The 22,118-nt window shown below is 48.9% G+C and overlaps 1 protein-coding gene across 1 annotated transcript in view; it reads left to right on the top strand.

Annotated features, from left to right (window-relative positions):
- Positions 1-6,129: 6,129 nt before the first annotated feature.
- Positions 6,130-22,118, top strand: part of Slc11a2 (solute carrier family 11 member 2) — a 37,703-nt gene continuing 21,714 nt past the window's right edge. Inside the window, exons 1-5 of the mRNA XM_032885289.1 lie at positions 6,130-6,233; positions 16,653-16,724; positions 18,538-18,686; positions 19,212-19,337; positions 20,827-20,946. Coding sequence (XP_032741180.1) covers positions 16,691-16,724; positions 18,538-18,686; positions 19,212-19,337; positions 20,827-20,946 — 429 coding nt within the window. The 5' untranslated portion in view covers positions 6,130-6,233; positions 16,653-16,690. The remainder of the gene's footprint in view (positions 6,234-16,652; positions 16,725-18,537; positions 18,687-19,211; positions 19,338-20,826; positions 20,947-22,118) is intronic.

A 22,118-nucleotide genomic window follows, 5' to 3' on the forward strand; every position in this document is an offset into this window, starting at 1 on the left:
TGTGTGTGTGTGTGTGTGTGTGTGTGTGTGTGTATGGCTTCTAAGGCTAGCAGCATCTAGGGAAGAATCTTTCTGGTGTAAAGCCTAACTTTGAAAAGAGTACATAAATAGGAATATGCTACCATCCCTTACTGTTTAAGAGTTATAACATCCAGGGACTAAACTACCATCCCAAGAGAACACAGGGATGGACCTATGGTTCCATCTGCATATGTAGCAGAGGATGGCCTTATTGGGCATCAATGGGAGGAGAGGCCCTTGGTCCTACCAAGGCTCGATGCCCCAGTGTAGGGGAATGTCAGGATGGGGAGGTGGGAAGGAGTGGGTGGGTTGGCGGGGCAGCACCCTCATAGAAGTGCGGGGTGGGGTGGGATAGCATGTTTCTGGAGGGGAGACCGGGTTATACCATGAATTATACCATGTTTAACATGTTATAAAGCACCCCATCCATCTATCTATCCATCCATCTGTAGACCATTCATAGGACACTCCTGTACACCTCGTCTTTGCCAGCTACAACTGCACAAACACAGAACAGCCCCACACCCACACCCAGGTCTCAATACATATCCCTGGCTAGCCTGGAACTCACGAGATGCCCCTGCCCCTGCCCCTGCCCCTGCCCCCGCCCTGCCCCTCCCCCTCCCTCTCCAGGTGGAGATCAAAGGTGGCTACTGAACGCTCAATTTATTGGGAGAAAAGGCACAAAACCAACCATCAGTGATGGCTTGTGCTTCTCTTATTACTTCTACATGAAGCATCCAACTTGTGCTGGGAACATGGTAGGCTCTCAGTAAGTGTATATACAATGAGTTAATTTGTTAAGCAGAGAGAGAAGTGCTTGCAAGTCCCTGCAGGGCTTAGTCCTGGAAACCTGACGGGGCCACAGAGAAAACGAAGGACTGATACAGACACAGGTACAGACACAGACACAGACACAGACACAGACACAGACACAGACACAGGCACAGGCACAGGCACAGACACAGACACAGACACAGACACAGACACAGGCACAGACACAGAAAAGCAGGGTGGAGTGGACCTTGTTTATTATGGACAGGAAAGAAGGAAAGGTTAGCTCGCTTGGTGGGAGGTCTCTGCAGGGGAGCAGTCTCGGGCTACACATCCAGCAGGAAGCTCAGGGCTTGCTTTCTGATTTCTTTTTTTTTTTTTTTTTTTTTTTTTTTTTTTTTTTTTCCGTGCTGGGGACCGAACCCAGGGCCTTTCGCTTGCTTGGCCAGTGCTCTCCCCCTGCGCTAAATCCCCAACCCAGGGCTTGCTTTCTGTAAGTGTTCCCACAAGCACCCGAGGGAGCTTTGCCAATTCCCTTAGGTTTGAGGCCCTGCCGTCCTTGTCAAAGGAGTCAGAGGACAAGCACAGAGTTGCTTTTTAAGGTTGTGTATTAATATTGTTATCGGGTGGGTGTGTGATGTGCTTGAGTGGAAAGCAGAGGCTACTCTGAGGAACCCGCCCTTTCCTTCCACCTTTATGTGGCTTCCTCTGCTCCAAGTCAGGTCACTAGGCTTTCACTGCGAACACCTTTCTTGTGGACTGTTATCTCCTTGGCCCCAAAGGTATTTTGAGGAACCTGGAAGAATGGTTTTCCAGGAAAAGATTCCCAATAGCAATAGTAAATTTTAGGAAGTTCTTGAGGGAAAAAAAAACATGAAAAAGATACTTCCAGTGGGCAGATGGAACTCATAGGAAGAAGAAGAGGAGCTGTGTGTTGTGGGCTGGAGAGGTGGCTCAGCGGTTAGGAGCACTGGCTGCTCTTCCAGAGGTCCTGAGTTCAATTCCCAGCAACCACATGGTGGCTCACAACCATCTGTAAAGGGATCTGAGGCCCTCTTCTGGTGTGTCTGAAGACAGCTATATTCATATACCTAACAAAATTAAATAAATTTAAAAAAAAAGACAATTTATAAGAGGTATATGTTGTAAGATCCACACTGGGCTGGAGGATGGTTCAGGGGTGAAGAACAGGCACTGGTCTTCCAGAGGACCTAGATGTAGTTCCCAGCACCAATGCCGAGCAGCTCCTGACTTTCTATACCCCAGCCCCAGGTGTCAGGAGTCCTCTGTAGGCCCTGTGTTCACAGTACTTACATATATGGGATTTCTATACATTATACACATGATTAAACAAAATCTATTTAAAAAAAAAACCCTTATTATTCACCGGGCATGGTGCTGCACACCTTTACTCCAGCACTCAGGAGGCAGAGGCAGGCAGATCTCTGAGTTCAAGGCCAGGTGTACAGAAGAAGCCCCAGGAGAGCCAGAGCTACACAGAGAAACCTCGTATCTCCTGGGGGTTACAGGGAGAGCCACATTAACCAGTGCTATCCATAGGTACTGACATCTGTGCAGAAAGGTGCCGCCATTGCTGCAGTACGAACATTTCACGGTGTCTCTGAGCTAGATCTGAATGGAAGAGAATAGGTTTTAGTGTACAAGACACACTGTGTGCAGGCTGCCACGTCTAACGGAGCTGTGTCTGAATCTAGCTTTGCTGGCTAACTATCTATGCCTCTCCCTTCTTAAGATTTATTTTTATGTGTATTGATATTTTGCCTGCATGTTTGTCTGTGTGAGGGTGTCAGATCCCCTGGAACTGGAGTTACAGACAGTGGTGAGCTGCCATGTGGGTGCTGGGAATTGAACCCCAGTCCTCTTAAGAGCATCCAGGGCTTTTATAGCTGAGTCATTTCTGCATCCCCTACCTGTGTGTCTTTAGGCAAATTACCTACCCCTCGTAAATCACTGATTAATCTTCAAATGGAAGATGGTAGTTTCTGTCTCCTGAGTGTGAGGATGAACGGATGTCTGTGAAGTGTGAAACTCGGTGTGTATAGAAAAGAATTCAGTTCTGTTGGGGTGACTAGAAATGAGACCCGAGGAACAGAGCAACAAGAGTAGACTGGGTGTGCCGGAGAAACACTTGAAGACCGTACAAGACCATTTCCTGACTTTTTTTTTCTGCCCTGGCTGTCCTGGAATCACTCTGTAGACCAGACTGGCCTCAAACTCAGAGACCTACCTGCCTCTGCCTCCTGAGTACTGGGATTAAAGGTGTTTATCACCATAACCTACATGGTTTTTATTTCAGTTCATGTATATGTGGTGTGTGTGTATGTATGTATTTGGCATGTATGTATGGGTGTGGTACATGTGATGTGTGGTGTATGTGTGTGTGTATATATGTATTTGGTGTGTGGTGTGTGTGTGTATTTGATATGTGTGGTATATGTATGTATTTGGCATGTATGTATGTGTGGTGTCTGTGTGTATATGTATGTATTTGGTGTGTGGTGTGTGGTGTTATGTGTGTATTTGGTGTGTGTGGTATATGTGGTATATGTATGTGGTGTGTGTGTGGTGTATGTGTGGTGTGTGTGGTATGTGTGTATGTGGTATATATGGTGTGTGGTGTATGTATTTGATTTGTGGTGTGTGTGTGTGTGTTGTATGTGTGGTGTGTGTGTATGTGGTGTGTATGGTGTGTGGTGTATGTATTTGGTGTGTGGTGTGTGTGGTGTTTGTGTGTTTGTGTTTGTTGTGTGTGTGTATTGTGTGTGTATGTGTATGTGTGTGTGTGTGTGTGTGTGTGTGTGTGTGTGTATGTGTGTGTGTGGTGTGTGGTGTATGTATTTGGTGTGTGGTGTGTGTGGTGTTATGTGTGTATTTGGTGTGTGTGGCATATGTGGTATATGTGTGTGGTGTGTGCGGTATGTGTGTATGTGGTGTGTATGGTGTGTGGTGTATGTTTTTGATTTGTGGTGTGTGTGTGTGTGTGTTGTATGTGTGGTATGTGTGTATGTGGTACATGTGGTGTGTGGTGTGTGTGTAACAATGGAGCCCAGAGCCCCATGCTTTACCACTCAACTACATCCCCATCCCTGCTTCTCTTTGAGAATTCATGAATTCAAGTCTTTCCTCTGCCAGATTTGATTTTCACGGATGGTTTTCCGGGCAACTTCTATTTTCCGGGCAACTTCTATTTTCCGAGGACAAGTTGTCCTCAGCCTTCTCTGCAAAGGCAACTTTGCCTTAAGGCAACTGACAGCCACCAGAGCTGGGAGCAGATCACATCTTAACCTAGGACTTTCAGGGGCTGAGGGAGAGTGAGCAGGCACGGAGACTTTCTTCTGGGATACTGCTCAGGAAGCCCATGGTTCCCAGAACATGAAGCGTAGATGTGCAGCCTGCGCTGGCGATCAGAATCAGCTGCTCTTCTCTCCCTTCATTCTTAGATATGCCATTTGTTTCCAGGAGGCAAATTTCCCCCCACTCCGTAAGCTTCCTTCCCCCACTGAGAAATCCTTGCCCTGGGTTTCTGTTTCGCTGCCTCAGGACTTTTCCTTTTCCATCAGGTACTAAGTTCTGATTCTGCCTCACTTTGCTGCCCGCCTGGAGATCACTGATTGACCAGCCAACGCCCTCGGCTCCTTCAGATCCGAAGGACAGACCAGGTGGCAATTTTCACCTCTGCTTTGAAGTCTCCTAGTCCCTTCAGTGTGGCACGTACTGGGTGGAAAATGGATGTGGACTGTCAGGCTTCGGGTTAATTGGTTTCACCTCCCGTCTCACAGGGACAGAGTCCTCCGATAGCCCTCAGTGGAGTCCCTGAACCAGCTTCACTCCCAGGGGAGTGGCCTTCGGACGAAAGCCTTTACTACGACATCATCGGCACCCACTGCCCGCCTCCAGGTCCTGCCCTGCCGAATGGCATATAAATGAAATCTCAGAAGAAAACTTTTAACTCAATTAATTTTTATTAATAACCAGGAGTGGCAGGAATACAATGCCTCCTTCTCATGGCCGGTCAAAGATGAAATTTGATTATGCTTTGAAGGGTGTGGTTTGATTATTTTTTTCCCTCAGTCTTGACCTACCTTGAGTGTCCTCTCCAGCCAAGGGGAGGCGTACTCGGCTGCATATATAGAGGCTGCGCTGCTTTGGGAAAAGTCAAACCAGTTCTGCACCATGGGGAAGAAGCAGCCGAGGGCAGCAGCAACTGCTGCTCCAAATTGTGAGCTAAGTAAGTGGCCACAGCCCAGGGACGCTGGCCAGCCGAGCACACCTGGACGCTGACACAAACAACTCTCACCCTTTTCTTTTCTAGATGCAGTGGAGGGTCCCAGAAGAAAGGTTCTGGGCTCGGAGGCATTTGAGAAACCTTTCTCCAACGCCACGGATGAGCTGGAGAGACGGCTGGGATTAATTTTTAGTTTCTCTTCTTTCAGGAGACGGTTCTGTAAGGAGAGCGGTAACCCCTCGCAGGGTGTTTGGCTTTTCTGTTTGTCTGGAGTTTGCTTTTTGCTATTTTTTTTTTTTTAAGTTTCCATCTTTGGAGTTTACCCTTTCTTCCTATCTCCGTTCTTACCAAATAATGAACATTTCTCTCGGCAGTTTCTATAGGAAGAAAACAGGGCTGTCACCTCTACTGCTGTAGGGGAGATCGAGAACACCTTTTTGATGGCTCTTAAAAACTTCCTGGCAAGTTGTGGGGGATTGTCGGGCCATAAGCGAGGCCGAGGCTGGGGATGGAGAGGGACTGCTTTGGGGGCGGGCAGGATAAAATAAGTGGAGAAGAGACAGAGCCCGGTGGGATGGAGAACCGACTCACTGTGAAGATTGGAAGCAGGACGACCGGTGCGGCCGAACTGGCTCCACTGGTCGAAGTTTCTGGGTTCCTCCCAGACGTGGGGTGTTCTTGGCGCTGGGTCAGTGGGTCCCGTGCTGTGGCCCAAGAATCAAAAAGAAAAGGGACTGCCAGGGTGCCTTATTATCGGGTGTAGCCGTATCTCGGAGCCATCATCTCTTAGGAGGAAATAGGCATGTAGTTGCCTAAAAGGAAGTGGCGGGAACTATGACAAAAATGTATTTGTCCCGAGCATTCCGGGGGTGGGAGTTGCCAATTTGAGAACCCGGCAGGTTTGAACTACGAGGACCTTGGCGCGCCTGGCGGAGCCACGCCTCCCGATGGCCCCGCCCCAACTAGGCCTCGCCCCCACCAGGGCCCGCCCCCAGATCAGCCCGGGTGGGCGGAGCCTCTGGTTCTAGTTCACCGACCAAGCAGTACCCGCAGCTGTAGGGGTCCAGCCAATCAGAGAAGAGGGGCTCCCGCCCGCCGGGCCAATCACGGGAGGGCAGGAGGTGGACTGGGTCGGCGCTGGCTCCTGGGATATGGAGTCGCCGGCGCGGCGTGTCAGGAGGTGGTGGAGCCGGTAAGCCGAGGTGCTGGCGGGGTCAGGGGTTACGACGTTCCGCTGTGCGCGGGCGTACGAGGGGGCTCGGCCCGCGGCCTGCGCGGCGGGCGCAGCGGCGAACCCGGGGGAGGGAGCTCCATATCCCGAGGAGACCGGGAGGGCTCCGGGCTCAGCATTGGCACCGACCGTCACGGGCCTCGGTCCTTCGCGACCCCGGACACCCGAACACCCTTCCGCGGCCCGCTGACCGGCCCGGGGGCGCGACCGCAGTCCCCTTCCCGAGCCCCGGGCCTGCCAGGGCTTCCCGTAGCGCAGCTCCCTGTCAGTCCAGCGGCCGCCGGAGCTGCTCGGTCTGCCCGAAGGCCTCAGGCCTCCGGGTTGAGTGCTGCTCGGTCGCCGGGCTGTACGTGCAGCCTGGGTCCCTGCGCCTTCCAGGCCTCGTTCAGGGACACCTTGCACGCGGTGGATGCGCCCTTTCTCTGCGGCGTCCTAGGCCGGGTAGTTTGAAATCTCCCTTGTTTGGATTCCTTGTCAATTTCGGTTCCCCGGTCCACGACTTCTTTGGCACATCCTATTTGGAACGGTGTCTTCAGGACAGATGTTGAGTTTCCTCTGTATAAAATGGAGACACTCCGCTGTCCCTTGTTTCTCAACGGTGTGATTTAAGGCAGCAAAAGCACACATATGGAAGGAGAGCTGGCGAGGACTGGTGGGCATCTGGGATCGTCCATGTGACCCGTGGGGAAACCTCAGGAAGCTCTCCACCTTGTCCATCGCGGCATCTCCAGCCTGACGGAGTCCCATCACGTCTTGGTGTTAACTTTTTGTTCGGGCTCCTTAAGCTTCCCTGCGATCCACACACTTAAAGGTCTGACAGGGCTGCTGGTATTAAATTAGTTGATACACATAAAGTGCTTAGAGCACCCGGCATTTTTTTTTTTTTATTACTGCTTGTTTGTGCCTGCTGTTTCCTTAAAGACTTTAACCTTCTCAGTAGTCTTTGCCCAGAATCCCTTGGGCTGTTGCCAGCCGTCCCCCAGGCCAGGGCTTTCTAGCCATATTATTAGTCTGCAAGAGCAGCTAATTACAGGTGAAGAGGGACGCTGTGCTGACAGTTCCTTCTGACTCCTTGCCTTTTCAAGACTAGATCTGGCTACGTATCTTTAACTGGCCTCGAACTTGCTGTATAGACCACGTTGGGTCTCTAGCTTAAAGCGATCCTGAGATCACAAACATTTACCACTCCAGCTTGGCTTCTGTTGAGTTTATTAAAGGAGGTTGGAAAGTAACGTTTTTGGCTATTTCTTGTAGTAGTTCTGTTGTTGGTAAGTGTGTAACATTGAGATTTCTCTGATGCTTTTTATTGGCTATTTCCCTCTCAGTCTTGCTTGGGCTAAGAGTTTATTTTGGACACAGACCTAAAAGGCAGTGACTGCCACACACATGGTCTCTCATGTTCCGGAAAGGCTTGTGGGACTCAGAAGGGGAATTCCTGAACATTGTGCCAGCACCTCTTGCTGGGGAATAGGGAAGCTGGACGTGAATCTCAGAAACTCTACTCTTGGGAAAGCAGAACCCATGTCACTCAGCAGAGCTACTGAGCAGCTATGGCCCAGTTGTGACTCAGGGAATGACTGTAGAGAATTATCTCCACAAAATAGGATCTTTTTGTGTTTGACCTTGAAGCCAAGAGCTTGGTGGAGGTCTGTTGGTCAGATGGCTTCATTTCTGCTACAGCAAGCGCACCTGTGTGTGAGCCTCAGCCTTAATTCCTTTCCAGCCATTGGAGATGCTAGGAGTTCCAAGAAGCAGCTGTTGTTGTTCATTCTCTCAGCAACATTGTTAAGAACTAATCACTGAAGGAGAAACTGTGAAAAAGCTCAAGTCCACTGCTCAATGTGTTGCAGGGCAGGTGGCTTAAGTTTACTTGCTTTTCTTTGTATTACAACAGTTTAATACTCATTTAGATTGAAATGTATTAAAATTCATATGTAATGAGAAGGCTACAAGTTAATTATTAACATTTTATTGGGTTCCAAAGAGCAGAAGGAAAAAGCATCTATGGCTGGGAATCTTTTACTCTGTCTGTCTGACTTGACACATAGGTTTCCTTTTAAGACAAGAAGGTCATTTTCGAAGGTAATTCCTGTTAGAAAAAATGGGTTGGATATGATCTAATGAAAAACATCCTTCAGTTTTTCTGGAGAGAAAACACTTAAGTAGCAAAAGGTGGGCAAAGCGTCTTTGAGTGGGAGGGGAGGTAACATGCTTTGGTAGAGAGGGCCTTTGAAGTTGTTCACAGGATGGAGGTGTCAGGCCAGGTGACCAGACTGCCCCCTCCCCCAGGAAACACTGCTGTTCAGCTGTGGTTACAAGGAAGTTTGTAGGAAGCTTAGCTCTGTCAGAGTAAACCGTGAGGGAGCGGTCAGGAAGGTGTACCCTGACTGAGTAGAGAAAAGGTCTCAGTAGTGGGTACCAGGCCCGCCCACACCCGCCCTTTCTTCTTCTCGTAAGAGTTTTATTATTTTTAATTATCTGCGTGTATGTGTGTGCCCGCAGGGTAGGTGGCATGTGTGCAGGTACCCATCAAGGCTAGAGGTGTCCGATGTCCAGGACTTGGAGTTCAGGCAGTTGTAAGTGCTCTGGTTTACCTGCTTGGTCCTCTGAAGAGCAATGAGCGCTCTTAACCCCTAAGCCATCTCTCCAGCTCAGGCGTTATTACCAAAGTCGCCGCGGAGAAATACTAGTGTTGTCTGACAGATCAGTGCTTGAACAGCCACATTTCCCCTGTTCTTATCTTCTCTGACACCCCAGCAGGCAATTTCATTATCAACTGTATTCCTCTCCCAGATCTTTCTCCCCTCCCTTCCCCTCCCTCCTCTCTTTCCCTCCCTTCTTCTGTGTCTGGCTATGTGTTTGCAGACAGGATCTGGCTGGCTAGCTTACAGTGGCCTGCAGCTTCTCCCACACTGGCTGGGAACCCCTCTGCTTTAGTCTCCTGAAGGCCGGGGTTCTGTGAGTCAGTCACCATGCTGGGTTTTCCTTTTCTTGCTTCTTTGATGTTTGTTCATTTGAGGCAGAGTCTTTGTAGCCCTGGCTGTAGCTCACTGTAGGCCACACTGGCCTGCAACTCACAGAGCTGCCTTCACCTCCCACTAGAGCTGAGATTAAAGGCTGCCCATCCCCTCCTGTCTCAGAACTGAAAAAAAATCAGATGTTTGAAGCAGCACATGGGACGTTGAGCTGAAATTGCAGTTCTCAGGTGGGACAGGGAGGAGCAGAGGTTAGCAAAATGTCTGTGTCGGAGAGAGCTGGCCCTCTTTCAGGTACAGTGCATTGTGTAAGAAGAGCACCGTTTGTATTCATGAGCTCCGTGTGTTGTGTGGAATAAAGGCATCATGGTAACCCAGGCAAGCAGAATCGATTATAGTTTTAAGATCATTTTTAAAAGCAGGGCCTCAGGTAGCCAAGGATGACTTTGGATTCACATACTAAGTGCTGGGGTAAACCGACCTATGCTGCCACAGGTTGATCGGACGCTGAGGACAACACCAGGAAATGTACTCTACCACTGAGCTTCATCAGGAAGCCCTGAGGCTTTTTCCTAAACTCGCACAAGGTGCTTTTATTTTTTCTCTAGAAGTAGACAAAAACCATAGCCTGAGATGAAAACCACAACCTGCCATTTTCTTTCCCTTATCAGTTCTTTCTGTGTGTGTGCACGTGTATATATGTATGTGCATGTATATGTGCATATGTATGTGTGTCTGTGTGCGTGCACCTGTATATATGTATGTGCATGTGTATGTGCGTATGTGCACGTGTGTATATGTATATGTGTGCATGTGTGTGCATATGTATGTGCGTGTGTATGTGTGTGTGCACGTGTGTATATGTATATGTGTGCGTGTGTGTATTAGAGGCATTGTGATCAGACTTATGGGCTTGTACTCGCTAGGTAAGTGAGTTATTTCTCAGCCCTCAAATTCATTTTCATAAGATAAAATAGGATAAAACATTGTCATAATTTGTTTCTCTGCTGATACAGTGTACACCAGTCTGGCTAAAGGTGAACTTGAATGTCTAAATTTCTGATCTCCTGCCTCTATATCCTTGGTTCTTCTAGTGACAGGTTTACTTGTCTGTGTGTGAGAGTGTGTGTGTGTTAAGCCAGATCTCTATATACCACTGGTTGTGTAGACTGGACTGGTCTCTAATCCAGGTATGGGCCACCGTGCCCCCTTTAATTTAAATAGTAATCCTAACCTTAATACCCTCAGGGATCTGTTCTTTCCCCTCCCTCCCAGTAATTATAGACAGATATCTCGAGAGTGTCAGAAATCCTTGATGGGAAGTGTTGGAGAATGATTGCTACATTATTCTAGGGTTTTAACAGGAAAGTAGTGCTCTGTCCTTAAAGAGAGGAGGAAAGTCTGTTGCCCAAGGCCTGGCATGCATGTGCCTTACCAGGTCAAAGCTCTGGAGAGGGCGGAGTGAGAGACACCAGAAGCCTTAATTGACTCTGTCTGGAACATCAAACAACAGCAGTTTGGTTCCCAGTCATTCGCATGGAAAGAAAGCTCAGTGTATGAAAGTCACCTCGTGGGAAGTGGTGTGAGAGAAGCAGCTGGGGGTTTCTTGGGACCGACTGTTGACTCTAGCTGACTCAGGGAAATGAGAATCAGGTAAGGTTTGAAAATCTTTTCCTGTTAGTCCCTACTTCACCCTTTTGAGATAGTATCTTACTAAGCAGCTGCAGGCTGGCCTTGAACTTGTGACTTCTATACCTCAGCCTCCTACATGCTAGGGCTACAGGCTCTTACTGGCTTCTACGTACTCGAGCTAGAGAGATGCCAGGCTGACTCTGTCTCCAAAGCCCCCAAGGCAGGACAGAAGACACCCTGAAGTTGTCCTCTGGCTTGTGCTCACTACCACCACACACACGTAAGTAAACGTGGAGAGGTTTTAAACACTGAAGTGCCATTTCTGGCTGATTACTACTTGGTATTTTGTAGTTTGTGATCACTGTGTTTCTGGAACTGACTTGTGTCTGAGGAAGGAATCCAGAAAAAGAAGTGGCTTTGCGGTTTACCCGGAGCGTTCAGAGTTAAGACTTAGGGATCTCACCGTCAAGGGTTTCACACAGTGGTTTGGTTTGCTTATATGTAAATCCTAGAGGTGGTGTACAAACCACCCCACCCTCCTCTCCAGGATGAGGACAGGAATGACAGAACTTTCTTCTCCATACCTTCAAATTACTCAAGTGGCCGTAAATGTCCCCTTTAAGAAACAAATATAGGGGTTGGGAATTTAGCTCAGTGGTAGAGCCCTTGCCTAGAAAGCGCAAGGCCCTGGGGTCGGTCCCAACTCCCAAAAAAAAAAACAAAAAAAAAAAAATAAAAAAAAAAAAAAAAGAAACAAATATAAGAGGTCATTATTTTAATCTTAAGCCTTTGTCAGCATAAGAAAATAGATTAAGTCAGAGTGTGCATGTATTCAGTATTTCTTCCCTTGTCTTGTTTCTTTAAGCTAGGGTATCACCGTGTGGCCCTGGCTGGCTGGGATTTGCTAGGTAGACCAGCTTGGCCTCAAACTTTTGGCCTCCGCCTCTGGAATGCTGGGGTTATAGGCATGCACCACCACACCTGACCGAATGTGATTGTTAATGTAATGAAATTTTCTTGAGGAAGTTGCAGAAGAGTTGCTGGAGAGCACAGGGAGGAGCTGTTCTTAGGACGGCTGGTGGGGCAGGCTAGTTAGTGCTCAGCAGTTTGTACTGAGGGGTGGGTGAACAGACACTTACCCCAAAGTTAGAGTCAGCAATGACTCAGTGGAAAGGAGACGTCTGTTCTCTGTATTTGAGTGGAAAATCATCGTTTCACAGTCTGAACTACTATGTGACAAAGGAGGAAGGAGTAAATTAAGCTTTAGGCTGTCAGTGCCCATCCACCCTGCTGTCTGCCCGCTGCCCGTCAGTGCCTGCCTACTGCCCACTGCCCACCAAGAGCTTGGTATCCCTGTGGAAGCCTCTATCAGGCAGTTTGGCAGAATGTCCATGTGAGAGACTTTCTGACAAGCAGTGATCATCTATAGAAGATTTGAGTTTTGAAAAAATCAAATGGGACCTGGCCTGGTGTCTTGGAACACCTGCCTTTGGGCATCAGTGCTACATAAAACAACAAAAATAATACAAGGACCTGGTGAAGCATTTTTATTGCCAGAAAGAGTGAGTGAACCCAGCTTCTGTCCCACCTGTGCTCTACTCTCCTGGGCCGCCTCATCTCCTACCCTTTCTAGCCTCAAAGTCATGATCTTCCTGCCTTCCTTCCAAGTACTGGAATTATGGGTGTGAACCTCCAAACCTGGTCCCAACACACACACACACACACACACACACACACACACACACGTGCACACACGCGCACACACACACACACACGTGCACACACGCGCACGCACACACACTCACACACTCCCTCCCCCTACCTCCACCCTCCTCTCTCTCTGTCCCCCTCCCTCTCTCTGACAAGGTTTCTCTCTGTAACCCTGGCTATCCTAGAAAAGATCTGCCTGCCTCTGCCTCCAGAATGCTGGGATTAAAGGTGCATGTCACCAACACTGGACTCCTAAATCCTTTACTTAAACTGTGTGTGTGTGCGCACGCACACACACACACACTTGGCCACTTGTAGGAATCAGTTCTATTTCTTCACTGTCCTGAGGATGGAACCTGGGTTGGCCTTGGTGGCAGCACCTTTACGAGCTGAGCCTCTCACTGGCTCCGCCAGCCTTGCCTTGTCTACGCACAGGCATGGAGGCCATGTCTTTTCCCTCTGCAAATGGCAGCACACTGTTGAGTGCGTTGGCGTTCTCACCTGGCTTGTTCCATGGTCGGTATGCATGCGTCTGCTCTGCTTACCCCGGCTGCATGGTATTCTGCCTGCTGTGTGCATGGCTCCTTATCCTGGTCCAGGTGTTCTCAGCCTTCGGCGTGAAGCACGGTTGCTTACGTGTGTCTCCCTCAGGTACATTGTTAGGGTCCATCGCTGTATCCAAGGATATGCAAACTTGAATTTTTAAATAAAAGTGTAATCCAATCGTCATTTTTACTTGTAAAGCAGCCTTACAACTTACATTTACTTCTAGGCAGGGCCTCACTGTGAGCCGTAGTTGGCCTGGCACTCGATATGTAGACACGGCTGGCCCTGAGCTCACGATCGGCCTGCCTGCCTCATGGCATCTGCAGTAATCAAGCTTTGGTGGTTGGTCCTATGTCCTGCATCCTAAGGCAGCATCTTTCCATGATGCAGAGGGAGGGGTGACTGAAGCAAGGTGGGGGAATGTACTGGAGGGCAAAGCCACTGACGGCACAAGTGCCACCCAGTGTCCCCTCCCGCCCTGTCTTCTGCGTAGTGGATCCTGCAGGCGGTGTAGACCATGGAGCTTGTGGCTTGTTTACTAAAAGCTGCCACAAGTAAACTGTACTGTGACAGTATGCTCTTGGGACTTCAGAAGAGGCCACGTGCCTTGGGTTTTGCTGGCCTTCTGTGAACTTGGGGTAGGGATGCCACTTAGTAACTAATGCTACTAGTAACTGCAGAGCTTTAACTTAGTAACTAATGCTACTAGTAACTGCAGAGCTTTAACTTAGTAACTAATGCTACTAGTGACTGCAGAGCTTTAACTTAGTAACTAATGCTACTAGTGACTGCAGAGCTTTAACTTAGTAACTAATGCTACTAGTAACTGCAGAGCTTTAACTTAGTAACTAATGCTACTAGTAACTGTAGAGCTTTAACTTGTTGGGTCGGGAGGCTGAGGTGTGATCATGGCCTCAGGTTTCAGGGCATCTTGGTCCACAGTGTAAAGCCCTATCTGGAAAAAGTCCCCAAAACATAAAACAAATTTATCCTAAAATATTTACAATTTAATTACCTGCAAACTTGTGCTAGGCAGCTATACACAATGACCTCAGGTGTCTGACTTTTATTTTACTTTAGGGGTGTGTGTGCGTCTGGCGCATTGAGTGTGGAGAGATCAGAGGATAGTACTAGCTTGTGGGAGTGGAGAGTAGGTTCTTTCCTTTGACCATGTACATTCTGGGATTGAACATGGGTTGTCAGGCTTGGTAGCAAGCACCTTGGCCCACTGAGCCCTGTTGGTGGCCCATTTTTCTTTTTAAGTAAAACCTATTTTGATTTTTTTAAAAAAGTCTCTTTCGGGGTTGGGGATTTAGCTTAGTGGTAGAGTGCTTGCCTAGCAAGCGCAAGGCCCTGAGTTCGGTTCCCAGCTCCGAAAAAAAGAAAAAAGAAAAGAAAAGAAAAGTCTCTTTCAAGTAAATTGCATATACTGAATATTCTTAAACAAGATATCAGCCCTCTTTAAACAAAAAAGATATCAGCCCTCATTCTGATTTAATCAGTCTTGGTGACAATTCTCGAAATTGATAAAGACTATGGAAGGACTCATATCCCACGGCCCAAAGCTCACCTGGGCACTGCCTGCCTGATGGTTGCTGGTTCCTTGGGGCCCACGTTCCTTTGTCTTGTGAGAACCACACTCAGGACCCAATCTCGTTCGTTGTTTCTAATCTCTTGTGTGCTAGGATTACTGGTGTCTAGCCTTACACAGAAAGATGCAGATGGCCCTCCCAGCTGTGCTGTGATCTGAAGCGCCGTGAGGGGTCAGAGGTGGGAATGCACTGTATGTGGAAGGAAAAGGCTGGATTGATGAATGCTACCGGCGTCTGTTGGCTGACAGGGTCAGTTGTCTGCTGCAGTAAAATGCTGGGCCCTGGTGACTACTGAGGGAAGAAAGATGGTGTTAACAAGTGATGGTGTGCTTTATACCCCAGAAGTGGCGTATGTCTCTAATCCCAGCACCTGTGAGCCAGAGGCAGGAGACTGAGTTTGAGGCTAGCCTGGCCTACAGAGTGAACCAGGACAGCCAGGGAGGAAACCCTGTCTTGAAAAACAAAAGAACAAAAAACAATAAAAAATAAGGTACAGGGTTGAGATAGGAACGGTCCACTGGGCAAGAGGAGACAGATTATTTCATCAGGGAGGAGGGGGCGGAGGGCTCTCTCCCTTTCTCGGTAGGGTAAGTACTTTGGGAGTCATGGGATTAGGTATCAGTAACGACATTCCCTTCCAATGTATCTGGAGCCAACCGAGACAAAGATGACATAAGAAGGTCCAGCATTTATAAGCTCAGCCTTCTTAGAGGTAGTGAGATGGCTCTACGAAGGCAGACACCTACCTGTTCCTAAGCCTAAAGGCCTGGCCGAGTCCCACCTTAGGGACCCACATAGTGGAGAAGAGAACCAACTCTGGCAAGTTAGGTCACACCCACGCCCTTGTTCCTGCAAATAAATAATAAATAAATGTAAAAAATTAGTTCAGCCTGTTTGGTAAAACCAAGTTGAGGGTGTGTTGCATGGCTGTGTCAGCTTCCTGACACCCTCCAGTCCAGCTGGTGGGAACAGAGCACCTTCATGTGCCCCCGGCACCCCAGAAGCATCACTTCCCATAGATAGAGCGCAGAGAATCCCATAGATAGGGCCTGACAGTTCCTCACCATTCTTGGGGACCTGTGGACAGGCTAGCCTGTGGGGCTGGCTTCTCCCAACTTCCAGGGGTTGGGGTGAGACTGGGAGTGGCTGTAGCTCTCCCTCTGGGGAATAGTGGCCTCCTTGAGAGGCCTGCATGCTCTTGCAGAAAACTGAACCATGCACTGCAGCTGTTAGATAGGCCCGAGAGTTCCAGACGTTTATTTTTTATCCATTGCTGAGCTGGTTGGTTTGTTTTGAGACAGGATCTCATCTACCCAGGATGACCTAACCCTGGCCTCAGAGTCGATCTCCCTGTCTGCCCTCATGCTTCCATCTCCCAAATGTTGCCACTACAAAGCTGGCCGCTCTCTGCTCAGCCCACGGAGACTATTGAGGTGTTAGATATTTGGAGTGCGGGGCTGGAGAGATGGCTCAGTGGTTAAGAGCACTGACTGCTCTTCCAGAGGTCCTGATTTCAAATCCCAGCGACCACGTGGTGGCTCACAACCATCTGTAATGGGATCTGGTGCCCTCTTCTGGTGTGTCTGGAGACAGCTACAGTGTACTCATATAGAATAAATAAATCTTTAAAAGAAAAAAAAGATATTTGGGGTGATACTGAGGCAAAGTCAACCACGTGTGGTTCTGGTGCTGTCTGGACCCCAGCACTAAGACAAGTGCACACACCTAAGGCTGGTTGGGGCTCCTGGCTCCCAGCCTCCCCATCTTTCTGGCCTCCCCTTTCATGTTTCTGTGATTGTCTGCAATCCTGAACGCTGATTATTTTCAGGGTTAGATGATCGAGTAGAGGGATCATTTCTTTCAGACATACCCTGACAAAGTGTTAGTTCTATCCTCCCTAATTTTCACCCTCTTTTCTCTTACAGAATCCTATTCTAAGAGCACAGACCCTCAGGTATCTACCATGGTGTTGGATCCTGAAGAAAAGATTCCAGACGGTAACTCACATCTCTGTGCCATTGTCTACATGGGGTTGGGCTTTAGGCAGTGACAGGCTGTCCCTCTTGCTGTCTGTCCTAAGAGGTCCAAGCAGAAGTCTTATCTGGTGGCAGGGTAGGAATGAAAAGGAATCTATACTCATAGAACTCTGCTTCCTGCCTTATTTCTAATTGCCACTGCGTCGTGATGAGCGGATTTGGTTGCAATAATGATTGCAAGGACCAGGCCGTTCCCAAACTCGGCAGTGACCTCTCTCATGCTTACTGCGTCTGCCAGTGTCGCAGTGTGTGGGGCAGAAGCTGTGGCTCACAGGGTGGGTTCCCCATGCTCTGCTGAGCCCTTTCTGAATCTGAGTTCCCCTCTAGAGCCCGCCTTCTTTCTGATTGGGGAAGATAGTGTAGACCTGCTCCCTCGTCTGAGCTCTGATTTTTTGGGTTGGTTGAGGGATTTATGGGAAAGAGAAGAAAGCTTTGTTTTTTGGTTCAACCGAGCCTGTGATGCCTGCAGCTCAGTGGACTTTGTTGCTTCTGATAGATCAGCCTTTTCTGCTGGGCTGGCCTTCCCTCCTCGCATTTAAGATTAGCTGTGAGATGCAGGCCTTGGGGAAACACTGCTATCAGGCTTCTCTGAGCCCTGCTGTCACAAGGGTGCCAGCACCCGTGACTATTAGCCCTTCAGCCCTGAGCGTAGGCCTTAGTCAGGACTCCGTTCTTCCTGCTTGCAAGTGTCAGCCTGAGCCTGAACTCTGTCGGAGTTTTCCAGTTCTCTTTTGTTGTGTGGCATATCCAAGAATGATTCTGAGAGTGGGTCCTATCCACTCTGGGGGTAGAGGCTGTCCTCGATGACGAGCTTAGTTTCTCTTAAAAACTAGATTCTAGGTTACGAGTGGGCCTCATGTGTCAATGCTGAGTCCTAGGTGTGAGTTGTTTTAAGTCAAAATCTTGTTAAGTTGTAGCCCAGGCTGACCTCAGACTTATGATCCTTTTGATTTAGTCTCTCAATCATGACAGCATTTTTAGAGAAAAGCGAAGTGATTCTGAAAGGTACCAAGTGGGCATAGAAGTGTAGAATAAGAAAAGTACTGTGACGTTTGTATTAAAACTGATCAGAGAGAACAAGAGTTGGGAGGGGTAGGGCAGGGTCTGACAGGAGATGAAGGGAGGCGTAGGCATGAGTGTGCCCAGTGCACTGTGTGGGAGTCTCAAAGGACTAATACAATGTTGTATCAAACTGACCTAAGACCGAGAGAGTGCTCCTGCCAGCTTTCAAACTTTTTCTTTCCTTTGAGATAGGGTCTAGGTATAGCCCAGGCTGACCCTGCAATCTCAGTTTTCTTTCCGTACCTCCTGCGTGACAGGATAACAGGCTTATACCACAGTCCACTTGTCCATCCGTTTTCAACCATGTGCACGTATCATCTTGTAAAAAATTAATTTATTGGGCTGGGGAACATAACTTAGTTACAGAGGTCTTGCTTAGCAAGCATGATGCCCTGGGCTTAGTCATCAGTGCTACTTGGGGCCTGGAAGTGAGAGAGGGTCACGTTCAGAGTCATCCTGGGCTTCAGGCTGGTCTTTCTTATTAGATCTGTCTTTAAGGAAATATATTATATATAGTTTCCATACTTACATCTACTTAAGGTGTTGGTTAATAAACTTAGGACACGCTGTTCTAAAACCAAGCTGCTCTCTTATGCACTGAGCTGTAGGATGTCTTAGCTTTGGGTCCAAGGTTGCTGTCCATCAGGGTGGGGCTTGATTTCAGCATCACTGAGAGTAAGTATTCCTTAGTGGGTTTGCTATGTTGACTCAGATGGTGCTTCTGGGGACCATGGAGACTCTGCCAGCCTCGGTGCCATCAATCCTGCCTACAGCAACTCTTCCCTCCCACATTCCACCGGGGATTCTGAGGAGCCCTTCACCACCTACTTTGACGAGAAAATCCCCATTCCTGAGGAGGAGGTCAGTGACAGTCTGTGCAGGGGACCCTGTGTCTTGGGGATAGCCTGCTCCCCTGGGGAAGGGGAATATTCTGTTCACCACTCACGCTCAATAGCTGCAGGTCTCACTGTGAGACCAGAGTCATCCAGACGCTGACAGGTACTCTTTTTTTTGGCATCAGAATAATCAGCCAGGCATTATGGGAAGGCTTCAAACATGGATGCTGAGTGACTTTTAGTGAACACTGTTTTAAAATTATGAAAGTATGGATTTTGTGTTTTTCTTTTTCAAATGTGATTCTGCTCTTGTGTGGGGAGTGGGTGGGCTCAAGGATGCCGTGTTACTTCAGCTTGGACCGAGTTTTGGTGAGCAGGTAACAAGAACTGCCACTGAGAGAAGGGGCCGTCTTACTGGTAAAAGTGGCAGGTGTGGGCTCCCACAGTGTCCACGCTGACCCTGTACGGCTGCTGTTGCTGCTTGACGTGTGGTAATAGTAGAGATGTTAGAACGAGCGACACTCAGACAGCTTTCCCCTCTCTTTCACAGTACTCTTGTTTTAGTTTCCGTAAACTCTGGGCCTTCACAGGACCTGGTTTTCTTATGAGCATTGCCTACCTGGATCCAGGAAACATCGAATCTGATTTACAGTCTGGAGCAGTGGCTGGATTTAAGGTGAGCTCCAGTTTTACCTGGCTGAAAAGACAAATTTGCATTATTATTGTTACTGCCATTTTCGTGTGCTGCAGATGGACTTGAGCCTCGTGGACTATCTTAGGTGGGCTTGCAGGGCCCTCCCTGTCAGGGCCTTGCTGGGCTGTCCCCGTCCTTCTGAGCACTCATTACGCTCTTAGTCCCTTCTCTTGCTCTTCATGAGCAGCCTCACGCTGTGCCTTCAGGGAGAGCTGACCCCTTGAGAAACACAGGTTTGAGCTGTGCATGACTACTCATGTGCACTTACGTGCAGGTTCTCTGTAGATCAGTAACACTGATGAAAACACTGAAAATGTAAGTTAGGTATGCCCTGAATGAATAAAGTATGTGCAGGTAATAATCTAGTCTATTCTGTCCTATTCGTTTATTTAGTTATTTAGTTAGTTAGGTTTTTTTTTTTTTTTTTTTTTTTTTGTTCTTTTTTTCCAGAGCTGGGGACCGAACCCAGGGCCTTGCGCTTCCTAGGCAAGCGCTCTACCACTGAGCTAAATCCCCAACCCGTTAGTTAGGTTTTTTTTGAGACAGAGTCTCTCTACATAGCTCACTCTGGAGACCAGGCTGGCTTCTGCTTTCCAAATACTGTAATAAAAGGTGTGCACAAGCGTGCCTGGCTCAGATAATAATGTGTTATATAGTTTATGACCCAAGGGCAAAGATCTACCACAAGGCATGTGGTTCACTGCAGGCAAATGCAGCGTACACATTAGTGTGTATACAAACATACACACAGATGTCAAAGGCTCGTGTGCGGTAACTCCTGAATCCAGAGTTAGCTGTAGAGTGCGCCACGGCCGCGTTGCCAGCTGAGCTCCAGCGTGGCTGCTTAGATGCTGGCTGGTTGTTTCTGTGTGAGCGGTTTTTCTCTCAGTAAGTGATATATTCGTGTGGTTCATGGGTTGTCATGGAGCAGAGAGCTTGGTGTCTTCAACCTCCTGTCTTAGTTACTTTTCTAATCCTGTGACAAAATGCCATGACCAAGACAGCTTATAAAACAAAACAAAACAACTTAATTGGGCTTACGGTTTCAGAGGGTTACAGTCCATGATGTTTGCAGCAGGAGCAGCTGAGAGCTCATCTTGAGCCCAGACAGGAAGGACACTGGAAATGGCCCTCAAGCCCTCCCCTGTGCACATCTCCCCAACAAGAGCACCCTTTCTGGTCCTTCCAGACAGTTCCACCCACCGTATCAGACATGCCATGGCTGTTCTTAGTCCAGCCAGCATGCCTCCCTCACTGTCCCCATGGGCACAGGTCTGCATTGGTAGTGACATCTGTGTGGCCTTTTGTTTATCCATGTAATTTCCTTAGGAGAGACACTGAGAGATGCACTTGCCTCATGGGTCATGTGTAGAAGCTGATACAGAGCTTGGGCCCATGTTGCTGACCTGGCTTTGTCCTCACTGAGCTGTCTCTCAGCCGCCTGATGAGCCTTGGCTGTTTCTCTCCTTAGTTGCTCTGGGTGCTCCTGCTGGCCACCATTGTGGGGCTGCTGCTCCAGCGTCTCGCGGCTCGACTGGGAGTCGTCACCGGCTTGCACCTTGCTGAAGTGTGTCACCGTCAGTATCCCAAGGTGAGCAGCATGCGGTCCTGCTTGTCTGCTACCTTAGAGCAGTCTGTGTGTCTGGCATCATGTGCTGGCCCCGTCTGGATTGAGCTGTGGAGGGCTTGGGGTCAGTGTCCCTGAGACTGGAAGTGCTGAAGGAACCCTACCGCCATCTGTCTCTCTGTCAACCCATCTCCTCTCCTACCCCATCTGTCTCAGTCAACCCATCTCCTCTCCTACCACCATCTGTCTCTCTGTCAACCCATCTCCTCTCCTACCCCATCTGTCTCTCTGTCAACCCATCTCCTCTCCTACCCCATCTGTCTCAGTCAACCCATCTCCTCTCCTACCCCATCTGTCTCAGTCAACCCATCTCCTCTCCTACCCCATCTGTCTCTCTGTCAACCCATCTCCTCTCCTACCCCATCTGTCTCTCTGTCAACCCCTCTCCTCTCCTACCCCCTCTGTCTCTCTGTCAACCCATCTCCTCTCCTACCGCCATCTGTCTCTCTGTCAACCCATCTCCTCTCCTACCTCATCTGTCTCTCTCCTACCGCCATCTGTCCCATCCATCCCTCTCCTACCCCATCTGTCTCAGTCAACCCCTCTCCTACCTCTGTCCTCTGTCCCCATCTGTCTCCCCATCTGTCTCAACCCATCCCTCTCCTACCCCATCTGTCTCACAACCCATCCCTCTCCTACCCCATCTGTCTCAGTCAACCCATCTCCTCTCCTACCCCATCTGTCTCTGTCAACCCATCCCCTCTCCTACCGCCATCTGTCTCTCTGTCAACCCATCTCCTCTCCTACCCCATCTGTCTCAGTCAACCCATCTCCTCTCCTACCACCATCTGTCTCTGTCCACCCATCCCCTCTCCTACCCCATCTGTCTCAGTCAACCCATCTCCTCTCCTACCCCATCTGTCTCTGTCAACCCATCCCCTCTCCTACCCCATCTGTCTCAGTCAACCCATCTTCTCTCCTACCCCATCTGTCTCAGTCAACCCATCCTCTCCTACCCCATCTGTCTCAGTCAACCCATCCCCTCTCCTACCACCATCTGTCTCTGTCAACCCCCCTCCCCTACCCCATCTGTCTCCAGTCAACCCATCCCCTCCATCTGTCTCAGTCCCCCTCTCCCCTACCCCATCTGTCTCCAGTCAACCCATCTCCTCTCCTACCCCATCTGTCTCTGTCAA

Source organism: Rattus rattus, chromosome 1, assembly GCF_011064425.1.
Source record: "Rattus rattus isolate New Zealand chromosome 1, Rrattus_CSIRO_v1, whole genome shotgun sequence".
In the NCBI taxonomy this organism is placed as follows: domain Eukaryota; kingdom Metazoa; phylum Chordata; class Mammalia; order Rodentia; family Muridae; genus Rattus; species Rattus rattus.